Here is a 25392-nt window from a genome sequence, read left to right on the forward strand (position 1 = left end):
TGGTCTGCTATCTGTAACTACGCCTAAAACTATGGGCATCATGTCATTCTAACTTTTCAGTAACACAAAGTGATGCCAACATGCAGTACCACAAAGTAACAGCAGAACAGCTTGCTCTGCCTTGGACATTCCCTACATTGAGGCGCAACAATATTCCATGAAACCAGCCATCTGTCACTCCTAATCACCACACAAACAGCCCAAATCTGTCATTAAATGGACAGCTGTCACTATGCCGTGCCAGCTCATCCAGTATCTGGTGCATGTTAATAGTACAAATGGAACACAGAAACATAACATGCTACTTTCTGCACCCAAGGCATACCCACTTTCACATTTCCTACTCACATTCCCACTGCACTTCTCTAATAAATGTGCAATTGTTATTTTCTTCAACAAGACACCACTCCAGGCATTTGACTTGTGTCAGCTCTGCCCTGCCAATGAAATTAGCTTCTAAATCTAGTATGCTGGTCTGCCTGGCAGCCACACTACATTTATGTCAACAGAATGGCTATAAATTCATACTTAAAGGATATTCAGACAAGTTCTTTCAACTGGACAGACCTTTTGAAACACTGCTAAGAACATCTCCATGGAGATAAGCTGATAAGTGCACAGAGATGTGGTAATTTCACACAATGCATGTTTTCTGCTAGGAGAAACTATGCAACCAGCCAAGTCTCAGAATCACACTTCCTTCCAGTGGGGCTGCTATGTAGACAAAGAATACATGAAAGATTCAAAAGGTAATACGAATAACAGGTAAGCAGCAGCTGTGAAAAGGTATGCCAAACAGTACAGACTGGGCTACTCACCATTGAAGGACAAGTTGATGGCTTGCAGATAGTTCCCTTCAGCTGCAGTGGAGTTATGTCCTGGAGGAAATCCATCTTATGAAAAGAAAAAAAAATGATTTCACTGCCAAAGTAACACTTCGTTAATCCCAGCAGCACTGGTACAGATAAACAGTACATCAACTCCAGATCACAGAAAGAGGGAGCTAACAAGAAGTGCAAATAAAAATTTGTTAACCTTTGTGTGGTAAAATCTACCATCCAGCCCAGCTCCTGAATGCACTGTATTAGAATTGCTTATTGTGAAAGAAGTCTCAAAAGTAAAGAAATATAACACAGTATGTGTCTCAACTCCAGAGCCTAAAAAAAGATCAAGAATTGAGGCAGCTGACTGCAGACAATCCTCTGGCCACAAGATGAAGCTTTTTGGCTACAAACGTGTTAGCTGTACACTGCTACAGTCTTGTCGATGACATTAATGGAACATCCTTAAAACAAGGGCGTGACCTTTCCCATCTCTGTTCTTTCCTATAAACATACACACAAACAGGATGATAAACCAAGTCAGGGAGGATTCTTTCATCTACAACACAAATAATGAAAGACAAAACGTCATCAAAGGATAAGGTGGGCAGGTGTTTCCTTTGACAAGTCTGCATTCACGAGGATCTACAGATACAGTAGGGGGCATTAACTTTCCTATTCTTTGTCAGTTCTGCATTTTCAGGTTAGCTGATCGCTGGACATGTACTCAGATGGGAGGTTCCAAGTGGATGGGACTAAAAAATGAAGCCATTAAGATTTTGCCTCCCAAACCCCACCCTGCCTTTGAAATTAAAGTTCATACTTTAATTCCTAGTAATTGTGTGCAGAATAACCCTGGTCACTGCAACACTGAGATTCTGGAATAAAAAATCCATAAAGTGAGCATGAATTGCCCCAGCTGAATGGACGTTGGAGGAGTGCTGTGAAGGCTTTCCCCCTACCAATAATATTAGCATGCTGAGACTCCATCGAGAAGACAGGGACTTTTTAGTTACAGGACTATGCTAATACCCTTTAGAAAAAAAATACAATTACATTGTTTTTCTCAACCCCTTTCTGAGAAGAAGAAATCACTTGATGGCACTATGAATATCTAATTTATTTAGAAATTGTTTGTTCCACATCTGATATGGCCAGAAAAAATGGAAGCCACTCAGGGAAGAAATTTTGCATTAAGTCCTCAAAGTACCCTTATTCTTGTGTACATCCAAAAATGTTACTTTACATAGTGAGGCCTAAAGCTCTGCAATACTTCTGCTGAAAATAAAACTTAAAAAAAAAAAAAAAAAGAAAAGAAAAAGGTTTTCAAGGAAAGGAACCTTTTAAGGACCACTAAAGGTGGAAAATGAAAGGAAAAACTGGGACATTTTTATCTTACATAGATGTTCCATGCAGCAGAAACTTCCTTGTAGCTCTATTAGTAGTTATTACTTTTTTATTCATTTTATTGTTATTTATACTACTCCAATGGCCTCCTTCCAGGCAGGACCCAAAGTAGTATTCATACCGACTAGTGGAAATTTGGCCAGGGCATTGGGGAACATTCCCTACTCTTTTCAATAGGTGCTCTGGGATCTTTTAAATCCACCCAAGCTGCCAGATGGGGCCTCAGTTTCAAAGGATTGCACATTCAGTAGTGCAGCATCCCCCTTATGATACACTCCAATATTAGTATTGGAAAAATTAATCCAACTGCCTGGTCTGGGAATAGAACTCACAACTTGCTATACACCAATGTTGGGTGCGTGGCCTGTTGACTGAGGTGACATTAGACATACTAATGTTGTTCTAACCCTAAGTAACCAGATGGATCAGACATACTCGGAAAATTGGGAAGGAGAAAGAAAGCTTAAACAGAAACAAAGTGCATTCATACCTCAAGATGAGATTCTAATACCTTCCTCCTTCCTCTATTACCTTTTTCCATTCACTTAGAATGGCAGTACTCAGAATTACTGGCTATCTTCCAAATCTCTGGTCAAAATGCCGCTGATTATTTGGCAATGACTCTCACAGGTTTGTTTGTTTTTTTTTAGCATTCCCTCCTTTCTGCTGCAGAAAGTGCTGAAATTTAACAATTAAGATATTACCTTCAGTCTTTCTTGAAAATAATCTACCTACCTTCAACATCTCAAGTCAATCACAGTATCACATTTCATGCCATTCTATTAGCTGTTGCCTCAGCTCTGAAATTGATGGCTTGTCTCCTCACAATAAGCTCACAATTCCAAAGCTTCAACAAGGCTATGATCCTTCTGACAGGGAAAGATGTCATTTCTACAAACACATCATCATAAAGACTTTTCCAGGGCTAAAAATTTCAAAACCTACTGTCTTACTTTGTTAACTTATTTAATGCAGAATGGGAAGGTGGACCAGAAAACCCTCTTCTGCCATGACCTAAGCCAACAGGATTAAATAAGTCAAAAAGAAGACCACAAGAACAAGCGCACAAATAAAAATCAATCAGGTGCAGGAATACAATACACATGTTAAGACAGCTAATGTACACAGTGACAGATATTTAAGGATAAAAAAATTTCTCAAGTGTGTTAATAGTTGCCTCTCCATCAATCAACATGTCACAACTGTAGGAAATTCTTCTACTTAGAGCAACTAACAGCCAAAGATATTTTGTCCAAATTCAAAGTTCTCCTATGTTTAGTACCAAACAGAATTGTAGAGTACCAAACTCCCCTTGGAATGTACCTCACTCAATATCAAGAAATTCAAAAAGGCCCCAGAGGTTCCTAACCAAAAACATCTCTTCTCTCCTTTGAAGAACCTCAGTTACCAAGAGAAGCTAGAAGCCCGATTCCTGTACTCTTAAGTCTTATAAACTCCTGAGGGGTTGACCTACACCTGAACACCTGGCTCACCACACCATTAAAGATCAGGTGTCCCTAGGTGTCCTGTATCTCAGTAAGTCAAACAGCACAGCTGACACTACAACCAAAGATTTGAATCTTCATCTGCAAATAAATACAAGTATTACAGAGACAGATTCCTTACCCTGTTGTGTTACAGAGAGACAGATTCATCACCCTGTTGTGTTACAGGGAGACAGATTCATCACCCTGCTGTGTTACAAAGAGACAGATTCATCACCCTGGTCTTCCTTTTTCTCTGTAATAAAACTTCCTCTGCAGGTTGAACAATGCAGTTCAGTATCTTCCATTAACCTAAACCTGACTGACAGGAAAAGTGCTCCCAAATTTACCTGGGGACTAAAAGGCATCTTCCTCCTAGAGCAAGGAGGCAAATAAAGACTGAGGGTGGATATTGGCACAGCCTACATTATCACTAGACTAAAAGTACTTTGAATCTTATGAAGAAATGGCTGGACTGACAGTAAAATCTGAAGATATAAAAAAAAGTACTGTACATACATTTTGGAGGACTAATTAGCAGCTTTGTCATCCCATGTGAGAAGTACAGTTGTGTAATAACTTACCATAACAACATATGTCCTACTGATCATTGCTGCAATATTCCAAACTGTCAGGTTATCTTGCGGAGACGTCTGACCTGGATACCAAAGACAAAACCTTCCAAAGAGCTCTATGTCCAAAGTATGACTTAAGTTTGTGAATGTAACGGTACATAAGTGGACATATGAGCGTCAGTCCTCAGACTATTTCCAAGCCAGAATGTCAGAAGAAGCCTAAGGTGTTAAATAAAGGGGTCAGGTAAGAAGGGGAAGGCAAGCAAGGGAAACGTCCCCCTCAGTCCATGAGGAGAGTAAAGGCAGAAATCAATAATGGGGAAGGTGTGGGAAGGAATACTGCAACAGTGATCAGTACATCTACTGTTATGGTAAGTTCTTAAACAACTGTACTATGCCCTTCCTTAGATCACTGCTGGATGATTCCCACAGCTTAAGGACAGTAAAGGGTATTGGCTGAGATAAAGAAGAACGGTAACTGACTAAAGGCACTTGTGAAATACCAGGCAAACCAGAACAAGGAAGAACTGTCACTTTAATTCATAAACGTAAAAACACATGCTTAACCGATTCACTGTGTTTTCATCCCAGCAAGACTTCTTCAGATGAGGGCTTAATCCTACTAACACTGTTTAAATACTTTTCTTCATATTACTTGATCAATTCATGCAAATTCCCTTAATTACCATTAATTACTAAATTAAAACAAACTGAAATCATACAAACTTGTTACCTAAAAAGACAAACTTGAAAAAACAACCGCTGACTCGTGCCCACACCAACGATATCCACTATATCCACGGACTCCGTGATCAAAATCCTAATAGGCAAAAACGCTGAACGCTAAGCAAAAATTAGCAAAATGAAAGTTTTATTTTAAGCTGAACAACAAAGCTTTTCTTCTGCGCTCTGCACCAACTTCATCAGAATAAACAAAATTCGCACCATTGCACTTTTTCCATTAAAATATAATGACGTAAAAGAACACGCCCCCCCCCCCTCCATTCAGATGAAAGGCACCAATACAATATATATTTTGGTAGTTTAGGAAATAGTTGCAATGTTATTACTATTATTGTTTGTATTGTTTTTGCCTCTTAGGATTTTGATCACTGAGTCTGTTGATATAGTGGATATTGCTGGTGTGGTCACGAGTCAGCGGTTGTTTTTTCAAGTTTGTCTTTTTTGTTTTTTGGGTTGTTTATATGTTACCTAAAAACACTAAAAGTACTTGTTAGTGAATGTAAAAAACTTGTGAAAAACTGTTAAATATGTAAAACCATTGTTAAAAGCTTTGTAAAACATTCTGAACTGTTAATGCACTTAAAAAATGTAAGGAGGGAGATTAGCCTAATAGTCATGGTATTCACCCCACAAAAAAAACAAGTGCAGCATTTGAGTCTCAGAGGAGACAACAAACCAGTCTCAAAATGACTCACAAAGATAGCCAGCCCAGCACCAATCCATAAAATAAATGTGCCATCTAGTGTCCAAAAGTCATAACGAAAGTTTTTACACTAATTTACAGTGTTAACGCACTCTTAAGTAGACAAAAATACATGAACTTTGCAGGAAATGGCTCATTACAACTTAGCTGCCCTCAACTTTAAAACTGGGGCTAGGGAGACATTTTCATTCAAGCCAGGTGCTCTATTAGCTTCCAAAATGAGCTGCCAATATATTTCTTTGTATTCAATCTTTATTTCCCATGGCCCACCTCTTCTATGGGCACTTCTTCTAGTACTAAAAATGTAAACTTAGATAATCTACAACTCAGGATGTTTCCTTAAGGCATTTTTTTCATCCTCAGAACTAACAGCAAACGTATGTTCATATATTCTCCTTTTTAGTCTGTGCTCAGTCTTCCCTACATAAAATGTCTCACATTCATCACACTGGGCAATATATTTTACTCCAGCACTATAACCATTACTATACTTCTTGCCTCTAATGTGAGTATCACTATATTTAATATAAATAACATCCTTAATATAGGGACATTGGGCAGAGGCTCCACACTATTAGTTGCCCACATTTCTGTTTTCCATACATATTGTGGTCTTCCTTTGTTCGAGAATGACTTTGATACTGCACCGTTTTCTAAACAGAAATTTAAGAGTGGCCTTAAAAATACCTTCCAAGTCTGAAAGTTTAGCAAATCTGTTCCATTCTGTGGTTATAATACTTGTCATACTCCCAGAATTTCCACTGAAATTAGTAACAAATGCTCCCTTAAATTCATTTTCATTGATGTTGCTACCTTCCTTACATTCACTCCTGCTCCCATTACTCAAATTCACCTGTTTTCCTAAAAGGGGAGCAAACCTGGCATTCCTACCATCTTTTATTTCTTTAATAATCTGTTCTAACATATCTAGTGGGGATTTTCTATTTAAGAACATCTCTTTCAGGATTTCACATTCTTTAATAAAATCTTGTTCATCTGAGGTCATTCTACAAACTCTCACATACTTACCTTTTACTATACTTTTTTGTTTATATGAATGGGCACTAGTAAAGTATAAATAAAAGTTAGAGAATGTACTCTTCCTATATACTGTAGATTTAAAATGTTTAGTCACATTACCTGTGTGTAGTGACATCCAAATAGTTCACTGTTAGATATTATTTTGTGGGTAAATCTTAAAATTTTAGTGGTACTACTAATATATGCAATAAATTTCCTTAACTTGTCTTCAGTGTCTATCCAAAAATGCATATATCATCCCGGTACCTCTTATACAATTTCTAGCATTCAACATATTTGGAGTTGTAAATAAATTTCTGTTCCCACATATTTAATATAATGTTAGCATATGTTGAGGCACAAGAGGCCCCCATAGTTACCCCATTTTCTTGTCTATAAAATTCTCCTTCAAAGTAAATAAAATTATTTTTTTTTATCACTAATTCCATCAAGTCAAGACAAACCTTGAATTACATGTCTGTGAGCCCTCCTTTACTTAATAGGGCTTCTTCTAACCACTCCAGACCTGTGCCGTGAGGTATTACTGTAAAAAGGTCTACTATATCAATGGCCACAAAAATATTTTTTTCAGCACATATCTCTGACTTAATGCTTTAACGGAAATCCCACAAATCCTTTAATATACCTTCCTGTTCCTTCCAAATTTTCTTTAATTTAAAATCTAAGAACTTAGCTGGGTGAAGGTCTTAGACCCATTAACAGCCACAACTGCCCTTAAAGGTGGATCATCTATGTTCTTGTGGGTCTTAGGTATGCCAAAAATAGATGGTACTGTAGGCTTTTCCATTGTTAAACATTCATAAGTCTCTATTATCCACCCCCCTCTTCTAGCAACCCTTTCAACACAAAGTCTATTTTCTTATAAGCAATATTGATTCCATTCTTAGAAACCCTGGAACATTTGCTCTCATCCCTCAAATTTTCCATCATTTTAGCTACATACATCATGGTATCCATAAGTAGTGTTCCTCCTCCTTTGTCTGGTTTCATCACCCTAAGGTACTTATTACCTGCTAAATCCTGAAGCAATTGTTTCTCTTCCAAAGGGAGACAGGAACAAATTCTATTGTGTTGTATCCCATTCCTTAACTCTTTTTATACCATATTTTCAAAATTCCTGAATTGTGGATATAATGAGGGGTTGAAAATGCTTTTCTTTCTTATACCACCCCCTTGTTCCCTTCCATTATTATTAGCAAACATTAATTCAAGATTCTTTTTCCTTACAAATAATTTTAAATTTATTTACAGTTTGCTTATGTTACATTTCTTACTGGGTATAAACTTACGACCTTTAGAAAATAAATCAAAGTGGACTTGAATTATATTTTCCCCACTATTAATTAAAAATGCTGCAGTTACCATAAATGTACTTGTATTTGTCTCTTACAATAACTTGCACACTACTTGTATCACCCCCTTCTCAGCGTTCCCCCTCCTTCAACTCATTCCTTTCTTTGTAACTGTAATACAGGGGCTTCTGAATCCTGAGTCCCTCTGATCTTCTGAATGGGGGAAACTAATGGGTCATTAATGTCCACTTCAGAATTATACCTAAAATTATTTTCTCCCCCCATTAACATCTCTCAACCCACTCTCAGCACTATAATTATTATCTACATTTTCAAAAGTATTCTGTCTATTGTCATGGGAATAAAAAGTCTGTTCAGGCTTAGGTTAGCAGGGTTTTTCTACATAATCTATCAAACCTCTTTCTAATTTCTTGAATTTTCTTTTAAGCAAAAAGGAACATTTTTCTTCTTAGATCTATAACAGAGAACAGTACTCTGCTGCTGTGCGCTCTAGCTGCGTGAGTACTACCGCTCTCTCTGCCCTGAGTTACCCCTGCAAGTTAAACTTCGAGGATACCTGTAAACCTACCTTCAAAACTCAGCTCTCCTAACTGCTCCAGAAAATATCAAACAGCTAAGCAGGCTTCTCAGCTGCCTCACACCTCCTTGTTTTTTTGGGACTTTTCACCTACGGGAATCTAAGAAACTCTCTGCCCTGAGTTACCCCTGCAAGTTAAACTTCGAGGATACCTGTAAACCTACCTTCAAAACTCAGCTCTCCTAACTGCTCCAGAAAATATCAAACAGCTAAGCAGGCTTCTCAGCTGCCTCACACCCCCTTGTTTTTTGGGACTTTTCACCTACGGGAATCTAGGAAACTCTCTGCCCTGAGTTACCCCTGCAAGTTAAACTTCGAGGATACCTGTAAACCTACCTTCAAAACTCAGCTCTCCTAACTGCTCCAGAAAATATCAAACAGCTAAGCAGGCTTCTCAGCTGCCTCACACCCCCTTGTTTTTTTGGGACTTTTCTCCTACGGGAATCTAAGAAACTCTCTGCCCTGAGTTACCCCTGCAAGTTAAACTTCGAGGATACCTGTAAACCTACCTTCAAAACTCAGCTCTCCTAACTGCTCCAGAAAATATCAAACAGCTAAGCAGGCTTCTCAGCTGCCTCACACCCCCTTGTTGTTTTGGGACTTTTCACCTACGGGAATCTAAGAAACTCTCTGCCCTGAGTTACCCCTGCAAGTTAAACTTCGAGGATACCTGTAAACCTACCTTCAAAACTCAGCTCTCCTAACTGCTCCAGAAAATATCAAACAGCTAAGCAGGCTTCTCAGCTGCCTCACACCCCCTTGTTTTTTTGGGACTTTTCACCTACGGGAATCTAAGAAACTCTCTGCCCTGAGTTACCCTGCAAGTTAAACTTCGAGGATACCTGTAAACCTACCTTCAAAACTCAGCTCTCCTAACTGCTCCAGAAAATATCAAACAGCTAAGCAGGCTTCTCAGCTGCCTCACACCCCTTGTTTTTGGGACTTTTCACCGACGGGAATCTAAGAAACTCTCTGCCCTGATTTACCCCTGCAAGTTAAACTTGAGGATACCTGTAAACCTACCTTCAAAACTCAGCCCTCCTAACTGCTCCAGAAAATATCAAACAGCTAAGCAGGCTTCTCAGCTGCCTCACACCCCCTTGTTGTTTTGGGACTTTTCACCTACGAGAATCTAAGAAACTCTCTGCCCTGAGTTACCCCTGCAAGTTAAACTTCGAGGATACCTGTAAACCTACCTTCAAAACTCAGCCCTCCTAACTGCTCCAGAAAATACCAAACAGCTAAGCAGGCTTCTCAGCTGCCTCACACCCCCTTGTTTTTTTGGGACTTTTCACCTACGGGAATCTAAGAAAGTATGTGTAACTGCAGTTAACCATTAATCACTAATGTTTTGGTCTAATAAATGTTTGGTAGTACTCTAGCCTGTCAGGATAGCCAGCAGCCTTAGCTCCCCCCCCCACCCGATCCACACTAGCTGTACTCTTTTTCCAAGTATTGCCCCTAAGATATTCTAAGTGGCACAAGACCTCAGACTCCTCTGCAGATCTCTATGTTTCTGTCTTCAATCTGACCTCTCCCCTCGTATTATATCTCCTAACTCTTCTAGGCCACTCTAGCTGTAATCACAGCTCCTTCTAATCTCTCCCTCTAGCTTCTCATACTTCACTACTGCCCAACACCTTAGGTCCTTCTTCCTTCCTACTTGCCCCACTGTGAACCTTCTTTCTCTGATTGACTCCGGAACCCTCGGGACCTCTTGGTTCTTCCCGCTCCGTTCGCCCTGCGGGCTCACTCCGCTCCCCTACCCTACCCCCAAATCCCACCCACCCCCAATGCATCTATATTTATCTTCCCCATAACCACACCCTCTGACACTCACATCCAATTAAATACTTGTTAACACCATCTACCCCTCCCTATCCCCACCCACATTAACCTCTAATTATCTGCCTCAGCTATATCACTTAAGGCATTCTATTCCTTCTCACCTACTCCAATCCCAACTCTTCTTTCCACCACCAACCTTATACATTCATATTAACTACTCCTATATAAACTTATCTCTCTTGCTCAAACATTTACCCCATCTATCACATAGCAGTTCTATATTACAATCTAACACACTACATCTGACCAGATATATCCAGTTGCTATTCATATAGTAACTGCTATATTGCATATTCCTCTATCCCAATTCCACTACTCTAATAACTCCACTCCACTATGCCCTCTAAACACCCCTTCACCTTCCTTTCACTATTACTACTATTCTCCTTATCCTTCTTCTACTGTCTCTCTCAACCTACAATTTCCACCCACTCCCAAGCCTTTCATATAACTAACCCTCACAACACAGCCTTCTCACCCTCATACTCTCTTATTTCCCCCCACCTATATTCCTCTGAAAACCTCCTTCTCTTTCGACATAAGCTTATCTCCTCTTATTCTAACCTTTCAACCATAACTGTTAACAAACCCCTCCAATTCACAAAACAACTCAATCTCATCTCCTTACTAACTACTCACATAGACTGTTATATATTACACCTGATATCCACTCTCATATCTGGAGACATCCATCCTAACCCAGGCCCCACCACTACTAATGCTATAAATAAATCTCTATTATTAACTTCCTTAAATTCTCAAAGCATAGTAAACAAAGTCCCAAACCTACATGCTTGGCTCATACATAATAAACCTGACATCCTCACTATTTCAGAAACCTGGCTAAAACCACACATTAAAGACTCTGAAATAGTTCCTCCTAACTACTCCATCATAAGAAAAGACAGACCTCACAAAAAAGGCGGAGGAGTAGCCCTTATATACACTTCCTCCCTAGTAGTCACTCCATATAACAAACCTACTCCACGCTTTAACAATGCCGAACTTCTCCTTACAATGCTGCAAATCAACAATCACAAACATATATGTATAGTTTCCCTGTACATTCCACCAGGGGACAATATTTCCACACTTGAACTCATCCTCTCCTGGCTATCTAGTAACATTAAAAATGAAACCATAATCCTAGGAGATGTTAATATTAACTGGGCCCTTATACAGTCTCCTACAAACCCCACTAACATCAACCTCTACAATTTCTCACAACTGATTACTCTGGTAACCCACCCTGCTAAAAACCCTCCAATGGGAGTATATTGGATTGGATTCTAGTCTCCCACCCTCACTACTTCACCAACACTGGAACTCTTCCCGACCCACTTGGTGACCACTTACCCACCTTTACCCACCGGCTTCCCACTATCCTTCAGCATACTCACAACCACATTACAATCCGTGATCACAAAAACTTTAACCCAGTAATCTTTTCAAGCTCACTGCAAGCAATTAATTGGAACTGTCTAAAAACACTATCCCTTGATGATGCAGTCTCTTACTTTAACTCAACTTTCTTAAAAGTACTCAACTCCCAAGCCCCTTTAAGGACTAAAAGAATAATAACTAAATCAGCCCCATGGCTCTCCAAAACTACTCTTGCTATCATGAGACATAGAGACAAAGCCTGGGGACGCTACCAAAAACACAAGACAACATCACTCCTTAACGAATATAAAATCCTCCAAAAAAAAGTAAAGAAACTCATTACTTCTGATCGTCAAAACTACTTCTCTACACTCCAAAACCAAAATAAAAACAACCCACAGAAATTCTGGAAAGGGATCTCTACTCTCCTCCACCCCAGCAAACCAGATACTCCCACCCCAGACCCAAATGCTCCAGATCATGACTTAGCCACCCAATTCAATTCCTTCTTTATTGATTCAATTTCTAAATTAACCTCCTCTTTCTCTAACACCTCTTTACTATCTAATATACCCTTACCCACCCCCACTATTCCTATTTCTATACCACACTCCTCACCCACTGACTCCTCTACCCTCTCTTCTACATCCACCCTATCCCCATCTCCACCTACCCAAAACTCCCCCACTCCTGACTGCGCCCTCTTCTCATTAAATCCTATACCAACATCTACTATTAAAAAACTTCTTCAGAAATTGAAACCATGTACCAATGCTCCTGATAATATCCCTTCCTACTTTCTCAGTATAGCCGCTGAAACCCTTGCCTACCCCATTAGCATTTTAATTAACCACTCTCTACAAGAACACACAGTTCCCCAAGTCTGGAAACAAGCCTTTATTATACCTCTACATAAAGGTGGTAACAATAATAACATTACTAATTTCCGTCCCAAAGCCATCCTGTCCCCCATTTCTAAACTCTTAGAAAAATGTGTCCAACTTCAGCTCCTTCCTCACCTCCTAGACAACCATCTTATAACTCCTACACAGCACGGTTTCATACCCAATCATAGCACCATGACAGCCCTCCTCTCCTTCCTTGAGGTTGTAAATAAAGCCCGTGACTCTGGAAAAATTGTTTCTACCTTACTTCTTGACCTCTCCAAAGCCTTCGATACTATCTCACATAACCTGCTCTTAAATAAACTCTCCAAACTTCACCTGTCTTCCTCCTCTTTGAACTGGTTCTCTAACTACCTATCTAACAGAAGCCAAGCTGTAAAATGGAAAAAAACTACCTCCTCTTTCCTTGGTACCCCTACAGGAGTTCCCCAAGGCTCCATACTGGGTCCTCTTCTCTTCAACATCTTTATAAATGACTTCCACAAATCTATCCCTTTCTCTAGCATCATCCAATATGCGGATGACTCAACTATCATCTGTTCTGCCTCTTCTATTAATACCCTACAAAAACTTACTCAAGATGCCTTCTCTTCCACAGAACAATGGATGCTATGTAATCATCTAGCTCTCAATGCTTCCAAAACCAAATTAATGTTATTTACTCCTTCCAAAGCCATCCCTCCCGACATGGGTACCTTCTCAATTACTACTCTACACAACTCACCTCTTGAAATAGTATCAGAAACCAAGCTTCTTGGGGTCCAAATCGATAACCAACTGAAATTTAACTCCCACCTGCACATTAACATCAAAAAAACACACCAGAAACTTGGCATGCTTTATAGACAGAACACATACCTCACATCTGCCACTAAAATCACTCTTTCTACCTCCTTCCTAATACCATCCCTTCTATATGGTGCCCCACTACTAACTAATCTTCAGTCCTGTTTAAAACAACAACTTACCTCCTGTTACAACAAAATTGCAAAATTTGCAACCAGCCAAAAATCCTCCACCCACCACTGCATCTCCCTCCATAAGCTAAAATGGCTAGAACTTCCCAATCAACTAACTTATACTCAACTAACTCTAGCCCATAAGCTTATTCTCAACCCTACCCTCTGTCCCTCTCTTTCTTCTGCCTTTAAAATGCACCTACCTAACAGAGTTCTAAGGTCAAATAATCAAAATCTACTCGAAGTACACAGACCGACTCATCCCCCAGGCAAAAACCTTCTTTCCTTCAGCCTCGCTCGCCTCTGGAACTCCCTACCTCCACTCATCCGCACCACCTCTAGCAACTCTGCCTTCAAAAAGTCTCTTCACTTTCATCTAGCTTCTCAGTGGGAATGCTCTTGTTTCCACCCCACATAACTAACTCTACTTATTTCACCCTCAATACCATATTCTACTTCTATACCTTTGACATTTTTTCTCTATCAGTATTATATTACATTTATTTAATTCTAGTACATTTCTTCCTATTGTTTTAACTGTCATGACTGCTATTCTAACTGATGAGTTCTACATTTGTTTGTTTACACAATATTAATAACTCTCCGTACTAATATTCTAACTGTTAAATGTTGTAAATACCTTCTGTTATGGAGCTTTTCTCCCCAGGACTCCATCGAAAACGGGTTCTTTATGGCCCAATGGACTATCCTGGTAAACCAACGGCAATAAATAAATAAATAAATAAATAGACCAGAGAGAGGACTAGCCTTGAGAAAGCAGCTCTGGATTTAGAGAATGCATCCACTCTGTACTGCTTGGTTAAAGTGTGTACTGCAGACTGTGTAGTTGCTTCTAAATAGTTCTAGAATTAACTTCCTTACAGAAGACTCCAGGTGAGGATATTGCTCTACTAGAATGTGCCTTTGCTGGAAAAGGTAGGGATTTTCCATGTTGTGTGCAACAAAATGTAATGGATTTGGAAATCCAGCTAGCAATGGTTTCTTTAAAGACTTGGTTTTCTAGTTTTGCCTCTGGGAATGAGAAAAATTGTTGTGCCAACCTGTGGATACCTTTAGCTTTATCTAGAGAGAATCTCAGTTGCCTATCCAGATCAAGGGAATGGAGAATTCCTTCTCCTTTGCTTCGTGGATTGGGGAATAAAGTGAACAGGTTTGTGGCCTGATTGAGACAGCTTGTTTATCTCTTGGGCAGAAACGGATTGGCTCTCTAAGATACTCTAATTTTGTGGAAGATAAGGCAAGGAGGGGTAGCCATACTGGCTTTTAGTTCAGAAGGTCATCTGGCAGAAGGGATAACTACCAAAAGTATGGTTTTCAAAGTACGAATTCAAGAGAAGCCAAGGCTGCTGGCTAGAAAGGAGGGACAGTAAGTTTCCCAGCATAAAGTTGAGGTAATAAGTCAGGGGAACACCTTTCTTTGGCTGTTTCAGGTTCAGCACACCTTTCAAAATCCATTTTACCTCTGGTCCTGCCAAAAGAGAGGGCTCTAAGAGTAGCAAAGCATATACTGCTGAAATGTGTGCCTCAACTGATGAATATATGAAAAAAAAAATGCTAAGCCAGATCTCAAAATTTTAAACAAGTAAGAGAGGACCAGTGAGGTGTTTGCTTGTACTGGGTCCTGTTCTCTAGGTAGACACCATAAAGAAAATATTTTCCATTTTGCTAGGCAAGATTTCCTAGTAGTAGGCTTCTTTGCCTCCTGGGGAACCTTCAGCATGTTTTCTGACAACTGATGTCTGAAAAAGGATCTGAATCCTATCACCCATAATGTTAGTTTGAGAGATGACAGGTTGGGATGAAGAAGCAAGCCCTTGTGTTGTGTCAGCAAGTCCACTCTGGACTATAATTTTTTTCTTAGCCTTATGAGAAGGCCTAGCTTCCCTATGAGCAAAGGAAATGTACTTGTTCAGGCAGATTCTCGGATATCTTGGCACTGAAGTAATAAAGATATGTCAGCAGTCCTTCGTAATTTTCCTTTTTCTTGTAGTTGTTAGAAAAGGCTGGAGGCTTCAGGACTAAATAACAAATCCCTATTTAAACGGTAATCCAACAATTTTGCCTTAAAATCCTCAGGAAGAGGTTATGTGTGTAACCATGCATACCTTCTGATCACAGAACCTGTAGCAGCTGCCCTGGAAGAAGCTTCTAGAGTATGACTGCTACGTTTAATCTAAGCCTGGCCACTTGGGAATCCTCAGCCACCATGGATAAAGCCTGCTGTCTGGAAAATGGATTCTCGGGGAGGACAATCATTTAATCTAAGCCTGGCCACTTGGGAATCCTCAGCCACCATGGATAAAGCCTGCTGTCTGGAAACGGGATCCTCAGGGGAGGACAATCATTTAATCTATGCCTGGCCACTTGGGAATCCTCAGCCACCATGGATAAAGCCTGCTGTCTGGAAATGGGATCCTCAGGGGAGAACAATCATTTAATGTAAGCCTGGCCACATGGGAATCCTCAGCCACCATGGATAAAGTCTGCTGTCTGGAAACTGGATCCTCGGGGAGGACAATCATTTAATCTAAGCCTGGCCACTTGGGAATCCTCAGCCACCATGGATAAAGCCTGCTGTCTGGAAACGGGATCCTCAGGGGAGGACAATCATTTAATCTAAGCCTGGCCACTTGGGAATCTTCAGCCACCATGGATAAAGCCTGCTGTCTGGAAACGGGATCCTCAGGGGAGGACAATCATTTAATCTAAGCCTGGCCACTTGGGAATCCTCAGCCACCATGGATAAAGCCTGCTGTCTGGAAACTGGATCCTCGGGGGAGGACAATCATTTAATCCTAAGCCCGGCCACTTGGGAATCCTCAGCCACCATGGATAAAGCCTGCTGTCTGGAAACAGGATCCTCAGGGGAGAACAATCATTTAATCTAAGCCTGGCCACTTGGGAATCCTCAGCCAACATGGATAAAGCCTGCTGTCTGGAAACGGGATCCTCAGGGGAGGACAATCATTTAATCTAAGCCTGGCCACTTGGGAATCCTCAGCCACCATGGATAAAGCCTGCTGTCTGGAAACTGGATCCTCGGGGGAGGACAATCATTTAATCCTAAGCCCGGCCACTTGGGAATCCTCAGCCACCATGGTTAAAGCCTGCTGTCTGGAAACTGGATCCTCAGGGGAGGATAATCATTTAATCTAAGCCTGGCCACTTGGGAATCCTCATCCCCCATGGATAAAGCCTGCTGTCTAGAAACGGGATCCTCAGGGGAGGACAATCATTTAATCTAAGCCTGGCCACTTGGGAATCATCAGCCACCATGGATAAAACCTGCTGTCTGGAAACGGGATCCTCAGGGGAGAACAATCATTTAATCTAAGCCTGGCCACTTGGGAATCCTCAGCCACCATGGATAAAGCCTGCTGTCTGGAAACAGGATCCTCATGGGAGAACAATGGTTTATTTAAATTGCCCAGAACATACACCAAATATTTAGACACTTAGGTCTGGTAATTCAGAGTCATAAAAACCAGAGTGGAGGACATATAAACTTTCATGCTCCATCTTTCCGTGTCCCTCTTGCCTTTATCAGAAAGAAGCACACTGGCAGCAACTTAGATGGCTTGTTAACAAACAAGAAAAAAAAGATGGATCCACTACAATATTCTTGTGCAGGAATTTCTAGCCCTCAGGGACCTTGTAGAACCTGGGAGGCCCTTTAGGAGCACATAATGTGGAAGCGGATACAAAAGCATCAAGAAAAGCCTCCAGAACAGGTGGCAGAGGTGAATGAGGAGGGGTGTCAGCCTCCAAGAGGCTACAGTACCTCTCTGTTGGACTTCAAAAACCTGTTTAGATTCCCATTCAAAATGCTTCATCATACTGAAAACAGTTTCTCATTTCTCAAAGTGAAGCTTCCTCAACTGGGGAATCAGGAGCATCTGGACTCCCTGGCAGATGAATCTAGGATGAATAATCCAAGGAGTGCTCATTCGAGTCTGACTCATCCTATTCATCATTAGATGAGGTATCTAAATGACTCTTTCAAGGAGTGGAAGGAGAGGCTGAAGCAGGGGTAGGATCTGTAACGAATGGAGGCCTGAGAGCTATAATGGCTTTAAATAAACCCTTAGAGAAATCCATCCATTCCTTTTCCTTAGAAGTCTGGGGAGAGGAAACATTTTTAGTTTTTGCTCCTTCTTATTCGGTGCGACGCCTGCTTTAAATAAATGGGAAGGCTCTGATCTCTGACTAACTTCAATAAGCGATCCTGAAACTTCCTCTCTAACTAATATCTGCGGTATGCCCTTCAGTCCTTCTGAAATAACTATACAAGGTTCCTCCTTTTTCATCATCATCAGTAACATCAGTCATTTTGGACCTGCAAATGTCAAACCCCATACTCCTCTGGCTAGGTCATGGTAGCAGACGTCCGGACAGGTGCTGTCTGAACAGGTGTCGGGTGTACCACAGATTATGATGCCTCAGCAGGCATGTCTGAGTCCCATTTGAAATCTCAAAATACTGAAAGATCGACTTTCAGTATCTCAAGACGAAAATAACGAAAGTGCAGTTATTTGAACCTCCACTTTCATGAATATTAGTTTACCAAATCTGCGGTAGTTGTGGTGTGGTCTATTCTTTTTGGTTTGCTGTGTCTTTAAGGTGCAGTGTAGTATGGAATTTAGACATGGTGGCCAATGTGTGGTTGTGTGTGGAGATTCAGGTAGGTTTTTACTGTTTAAGGGTTTTTGGTAGGAATTTATTAATTTTTAGTTGTTTGGGAAGTTTCAGGAGTCGGTTGGGGTAGACATGTGAGAGTGTTCATAGGTTCGTAGGTGTGTACTAGGCTAATGGCCCTGGAGCCTTTACAAGCCAAGCCCATAGACGTGCCCTGGCATTGTGCCACCCGACGTTAGTTCTCTATCAAGGAGAGCCACTGGAGTGATCCCCGGGGTGAACTTTCTATTACCCATCCACTCAAGATTTCTCTTGAAGAAGGACAGCGAGGTGCTCTGCTTGACATGTATGGGAAGTCTATTTCAGAGCATGGGCAGTCTCTGGGTGAGGAACCTGTCCCTCCAGCATGTTCTTTTGATTGCGGTAATGAGGTTGAGGTCTCTGGAGCGTGCGGTGCAAAGGGATTGGGATTTCTTTAGAGGAAGCATTTCTAACAGAGCTGGGTCAGACATGGCTTTGTAAGTCAAGCAGAGATTGCCTCTAAGTAGGTGATATGAGTCAGAAAATAGCTGGAGCCTTTTGAGTCTGTCCGTGTAGGACATGTGTTTAATGCCTAGGATCCTATTCATGAGGTACTTCTGTGGCCTCTCCAGCTGTTGCAGGTGTCTAGTGAGGTACATGCCAAATGGGGCACTATACTCCATGACTGGTCTAATGAGGGAATAGTACAAAGAGATGATGACCTCTTTCTTCCTGGATACAAAACCCTTGGTAATGAGATGTGCCACAAAGAAAGACTTTCTGACTACAGTGGCAATGTGGGGTTCGAAGGAGAGGTTGCTGTCAACCTGCGTCCCCAAATTTCTTCATTGGGCTCCCATCAATGTGGTAAGTAGTGGGAACTGGGCTTTTATCAAAGGGGATGACGACGCATTTTTTGGCGTTAAGATTAAGGCCATGTATTTGACACCAGTCTTTGGTCTCAGTGAGGCCTTTCTGTAGGAAGTCAAAGTCAATACAGCAATCCGCCATAAATTGGTGCAGCAGCCGAAAGTAAGTGAAATTTAACAAGTAAAAAGCTCACACCAAAAAGTACAATTGTGTACACTTACCATAAATGTAGATGTTCGAGTGTATTCACTGTTGCAGTCATTACATTTGGTTAATCTGCTGGCAGGTTGCCCTCAGTCAGCCTGATTAAAAAGTCCTGGGTCCTGCGTCGGTTGCTGTCCCGTCTTCCATGACGTCAGGTCGTCAGGGTTATAAAACATGCAGCCGACACCATTACATCAGTTTTTCTTGCCCCAGATGTGAGATGCCCCCCAAATGGGGAGCAAAATATATACAAGTAATTAAAAACACAAAAACATACCTCCAAACAAAAGCAAATACACCAAAAAGGCTTTTAAGCATAGTAAAAGAAAGTAGAGGTATAGTAAGAGAAAAACAGGAGGCTGGAGGGTGGGTAGCCAGGACTGCAACAGTGAATACACTTGAACATCTACATTTATGATAAGTGTACACAACTGTACTATGTTCTTCGTGTTTCACTGTTGCAGTCATTATATTTGGGTAGATTCCCAAAGCTATGGTTGGGAGGATGGATTTATACCGCATTAGGACCAGCTATAAGGCCCTGCAAAACAGCAGTGGCAAAGCCAGCTCTGGATTTAGAGAAAATTGGTAAGTGATAATGCTTGGTGAAAGTATGGCCTGAACTCCAGGTAGCAGTTTCTAGAATATCCCTGGTAGGGACACCTCTGAGAAAGGCTGTAGAAGTAGATGCAGCCCTGGTGGAATGAGATCTGATCCCCTGGGGGATAGGTTTTCCATGGTGCTTATAGCAGAAATGAATACAATGGCTTATCCATTTAGAAATGGTTTGTTTTGAAATGGCCTTCCCCATCTGCCCCTGCAGCAAATGCTACCAGCAGTCGTTCAGATTTTCTTCAAGATTTAGTCCTGTCCAAGTAGAATCTAAGTTGTCTGTGTACATCCAATGAATGCAGAATCAACTTCTCCCTTGTTCTGTGGATTGGGAAAGAAAGTTGGCAAATGAATGGACTGATTAAGAGCCACACTGGATACCACCTTGGGCATGAAGGATGGATTGGTCCTGAGTGACTCCCTGTCCGCATGAAAGATGATGAAAGGTTCCACTACCATAAGAGCCTGTAATTCAGATATCCTTCTATCTGAAGTGATTGCTAAAAGGAATGCTGTTTTCCAGGAAAGAAATTTTAAGTCTGCAGTAGCAGCTGGCTTGAAAGGAGGTAGAGTTAGTTTCTCCAATACAAAGTTAAGGTCCCAGGCAGGGGTTGGAGCTCTCCTGGGTGGTCTCAAGTTTTTGGCCCCTCTGAGATACTACTTTAGCAGAGGATGAGAGAAGAGGGGTGGTTCTGTGTTGTAATGAGCTGAAATGGCTGAAGTATGGATTTTTACGGAGGAAAAAGACAGGCCCTTGTGAAGCATCTCAGTAAAGTATTGCAAACTTCGAGGTAAATTGGTCGCTGCTGTGCTCATCCCTTGAGACTGGCACAGAATATTTTCCATTTGTCAGCATAAGATTTTCTAGTACTAGGTCTTCTTGCCTCCAAAATGACATCCATCACAGGTTTGCTGAGCGCTGCTATGGGGGGATTTAAATGATTAGCCAAGCTGCAAGATTCAATGTTTGAAGCTAAGGGTGCAGAATTTGGTTCTCCTGCTGAGACAGTAAGGAAGGTGTCTGAGGCAGATGCCATGGAGAAATTTGTGACACACTGTGCAGGAGTGGGTACCAGTGTTGGCGAGGCCAGTCTGGAGCAATCAAAATCATTTTTGGTTTGTCCTGTTTTACTTTTAGTAGAACTTTGCAGAGCAAAGGCAGAGGGGGAAAGGCATAGACTGACAGGTTTTTCCAGCTAAAGGACAGAGCATCCACTTTCCAGGCTTTTTTGTGAGGAGTTCTTGTGCAAAATTTGTCCAACTGGACGTTCTGGGGTGAGGCAAAAAGATCTATGTCTGGGCTCCCCCATTTGCGTGTCAACATGTTGAAAATCCGTGGTTCCAGTTTCCATTTGTGTGGGTCCATGAGATTTCTGCTTAGTTCATCTGCCAGAATATTCAGCTTTCCTGGCAAGAATTGAACTTGTAGTTGTACTTGGTAGCTCAAGGCCGTGTTCCACAATGCCATGGCTAGTCTGCAGAGGGGTAGGAATGTGTACCCCACTGCTTGTTTATGTACCACATAACCGTGGTGTTGTTCGTCTTTACCATTACTTGTCCTGGATGAAGGTGGTCCTTGAAGGCTGTCAGTGCATTTTGTACAGCTAGCATTTCTTTTTGATTGATATGAAGGTGCATTTGATTTGGGCTCCATTTGCCCTGAATGCACTTCCCTGCCAGATGACACCCCCCCCCCATGCATAGTCTGATGTGTCTGTAGTTAGGGTTTGGGTGGCAGGGGGTGGTGTGAATGGCAGTCCCTTGTTTTAGTGGCAGGCCTCTGCCCACCATAGGAACTCTAGGCAAAGGCAAGGTATGACTGTTTCCAGGCTGTGACAATGATGACTCCATAAACTTTTTAAGTACCACTGAAGTTTCCTCATATGCAGTCTTGCATATAGAATTAGAAGAATGCAGGAGGCCATGAACCCCAAGGCTTGCAGTATTTGTCTTGCAGATAGCAGGGTTTTTGTGGCCACCTGTTTGAAGTAAGTCACCAAATGAATTTGCTTTTCTGGTGTAAGTTGTGATTTCTTTTCGTTTATGGTGTACCCTAGACAAGTTAGAACTCTTTTTACAAACGCCAAATGTTTTAGAAGAATGGCCTGGGTTTCTGCCTGAATTAGACAATCGTCCAGGTAAGAATATATATGAATATTTCTTTGCCTGCAAAATGCAATTACTGGAGCCAGGCACTTTGCGAATACCCTGGGCACAGAAGACAAGCCAAAGGGCAGTGCAGAGAACTGATAATGCAAGTAGCCTGCTTTGAAGTGTAGGTATCTTCTACAAGATTCCCTGATTGGGATATGCAGGTAAGCCTCTTTTAAAACTAGAGTTGCCAAGCAGGCATCCTTGCCTAGCATAGGAAGTAATTGGTGAAGAGTCAGCATCTTGAATTTTGGAATGTCTAGAAAGGTGTTTAGAGTAGACCAGTCCAGAATTGGACGCCGTCATTTGTCTTTTCTGGGTACCAGGAAAAGTCTGGAATAAAAACCTTGTCCCTTTTCCTCTTCTGGTACTAGTTGAATAGCCCCCATGTTTAGGAGGGAAAGTACTTGTTTCTGAGCCTCTGCCCACTGATTTGGGGGCAGGTCTGGCCACCCGTTTGGAGTTGGCAATGTGTGGAAATGAAATCAGTATCCCTGGGAAACTATATTTAAAACCCATTTGTCCTGGGTTATAAGTTGCCAGTTTTTTGCATGAAGAGCCAGTTTCCCCCCCAAAGGGGTGGCTGAGAGGTAAGTGCTTGGTAATCTTAAAGGAAAGTCATTGAAACTGTTTACCATAAGGTGGTGTCTTGTTATTTCCAGATTTGGAAGTGGAAGCACCCCATTGCTTAGTTCTGAAAATCTCTTGGGACTGAAACCTGGTGCTTTTGGAGTGCCTGGGTTTGGCCTGAGTGGCTGTAGAAGGAGCTGGAAAGGACCAGTTCTTAGTAGGCCAGTGCCTACTATTTCACAGTTTGCATAGATTTAGCTTTATCTTCCATCTTTTTTAGAACTTCTTCAGCCTTATTGCCAAACAGACGGTCCTGCTGCAAAGGAGCATCCAACAGTTTTGCTTTAACATGATCAGGCAGAGATTGCTCCTTAAGCCAAGCATGCCTTCTAAGCACATACCCAGTAACAGCAGCCCTACAAGAGGCTTCTAAAGAATCAAAAACACATTGCAAAGTATGTTTTCCAACTTGTTCAGCTGAATGCAATAAATCCTGTAAATCTTTATTTTCCACACAGTCAGGAATCAACATCATTTTCTGTTTAAGCAGCCCCATGATATGCTGTTGATACTTTAGCATATGGAATTGACAGTTTAAAGCCCTGTTTGCCAAGGTTGCAGAAGTATAAACCTTTTTACCCCATCTATCCAGCGTCCTGGAGTCTCTATCAGAAGGGGTAGGATTTTTAGCAGAAGAAGCCTTAATGCCCTTGGGCCCCTGAGAAATGGTTTCAGGGTCTGCAACAGGGTTTTTGAAAAGGAATTTGTGGGACTCGGGAACCCTGTAGTATCTGTCTGGTTTACTAGGGGCCGGAGGCAGGGAATCAGGGGCCATGCTGGATTCTGAAAACATATCATCAACAATGTCTAGTACAGGAGGTATAGCCAAAGGCCTATGCTGAGGAAGAAGAAGGAAATCCCTAAGCCTCCTTTTGGAATAAGAAAAATCCTGACTTTCCCAGTGGAAATACTCCCTTAAGGTATGCAGAGTTTCTCCAAAAGAGAAATCCTCAGGGGGAGAAGCAGAGGGAATGGAATCCTCTGCATCAGAGTCCTCATAAGTAGGTATGGACAAATCCAGGTCATTAGAAGAGTCAGAAGAAACAGAATCCTGTTCAGAAGATTCATAGTCAAGTTCAGCCCTAGGCCTCTTATCAGGGGGGTGGGTTGTCTACCCTTGATTAGAGTAATTAAATCTTCAGCCATTTTGATCATTTGTTTTTTAGGCATAGGGGCCTGAACATGTGGCCTAGGCATCGTTTTTTTAGACATAGATCGAGATTTAGGCCCTAGTATTGAAGGTGGAGTCGGTTTAATATGCAAATCTGTAGGCCTGAATACATCCTCAGAAGCCGGTGCCTGCACAGTGGCTCTGGACCCATCCAAGGTAGAGACAACCGCGGGTTCCTTAGGTGAAGCTTCTCGCAGCATACCGGACTCCAAATGGGTCTCAGTAGAGGCCTGCGCTTCAGAAGTAGCAGGTATCAGGGGCTGCGAAAGCGCCTCACTGAGTACCGGCGAACTGGCGACTGGCTTAGGAGAAGCGTCGTCGGCAGTTTTGGACCGCAACGGCCTGTCTCTGTCTTTTTCTTTGCGTTTTTTTCGGTATTCAGTTAGTCGGATGGCTAACCGATGTCATTTCTGAATAATTAAACAGAGAACCGAAATATTTAAAAGCAAAAATGTACCGATGACGGATAGTGCGCTGATTAAATAAAGCACAAAACCGACAGCAAGGTACTTCGTGGTTAGGGCCTAGGCAAGGAATACAGTACAAATGAAAATCCTTATGAGGTATTTGCTTCCCACAAGTAATATAATTATTAACTTTTACTGACATTGGTAAGGAGCAAGAAAAAGCTTCCCCGATGGGGTACTTAGCTTTTAGTTGAAGACTTCGGTTCTGAAACTTGAAAATGAAAATTTCAGGAGTTGGCCGACCGGCACTTGCGAACTGCTTCTGCTTCGGGCACCGCGTGGCAAGAAAGACTGATGTAATGGCATCAGCTGCATGTTTTATACCCCTGACGACCTGACATCATGGAAGAAGGGACAGCAACTGACGCAGGACCCAGGACTTTGTTAATCAGGCTGACTGAGGGCAACCAGCCAGCAGATTACCCAAATGTAATGACTGCAGCAGTGAAACAGAAGAACACCCATAAAACTTCAGCGTAGATAGTAGAATTTATTCAGCTAGTACATCCAACAGAGAGTAGTACTTTCACAGATAAACAATCCACTTCTGTAGGATGTCTGTATCACTTGGGGAGGTAATAATGGCTCCCAGCTTGCAGTTGTCTGCGAACTTGGTCAGCCAGAGTTCCTTTGTGTTGGCCTGAACTTCTTGAGAAGTAGATGCCGAACAGGAGAGAACCCAGGACCGAACCCTGTAGGACTCCACTCATGACTGGTCAGCAGACTGACTTGGAGTCCACACTGTGTGTTCTATCTCTGAGCCAATTTGCAACCCACGTAGTGATATAGGGGTTGATGCCTAGTTTGGTGAGTTTATCAATAATTCTTGAGTGAGGAATGGTATCAAAGG

At 41.7% G+C, this 25392-nt stretch overlaps 1 protein-coding gene across 1 annotated transcript in view; it reads right to left on the bottom strand.

The window, feature by feature from the left end:
* Positions 1-25392, bottom strand: part of DEPDC5 (DEP domain containing 5, GATOR1 subcomplex subunit) — a 2513958-nt gene that overhangs the window by 1881576 nt on the left and 606990 nt on the right. Inside the window, exon 14 of the mRNA XM_044068865.1 lies at positions 819-893. Coding sequence (XP_043924800.1) covers positions 819-893 — 75 coding nt within the window. The remainder of the gene's footprint in view (positions 1-818; positions 894-25392) is intronic.

The sequence above is a fragment of the Protopterus annectens genome, chromosome 4.part0 (genome assembly GCF_019279795.1).
Source record: "Protopterus annectens isolate FY-2018-M chromosome 4.part0, PAN1.0, whole genome shotgun sequence".
NCBI classification, from domain to species: Eukaryota; Metazoa; Chordata; order Ceratodontiformes; family Protopteridae; genus Protopterus; species Protopterus annectens.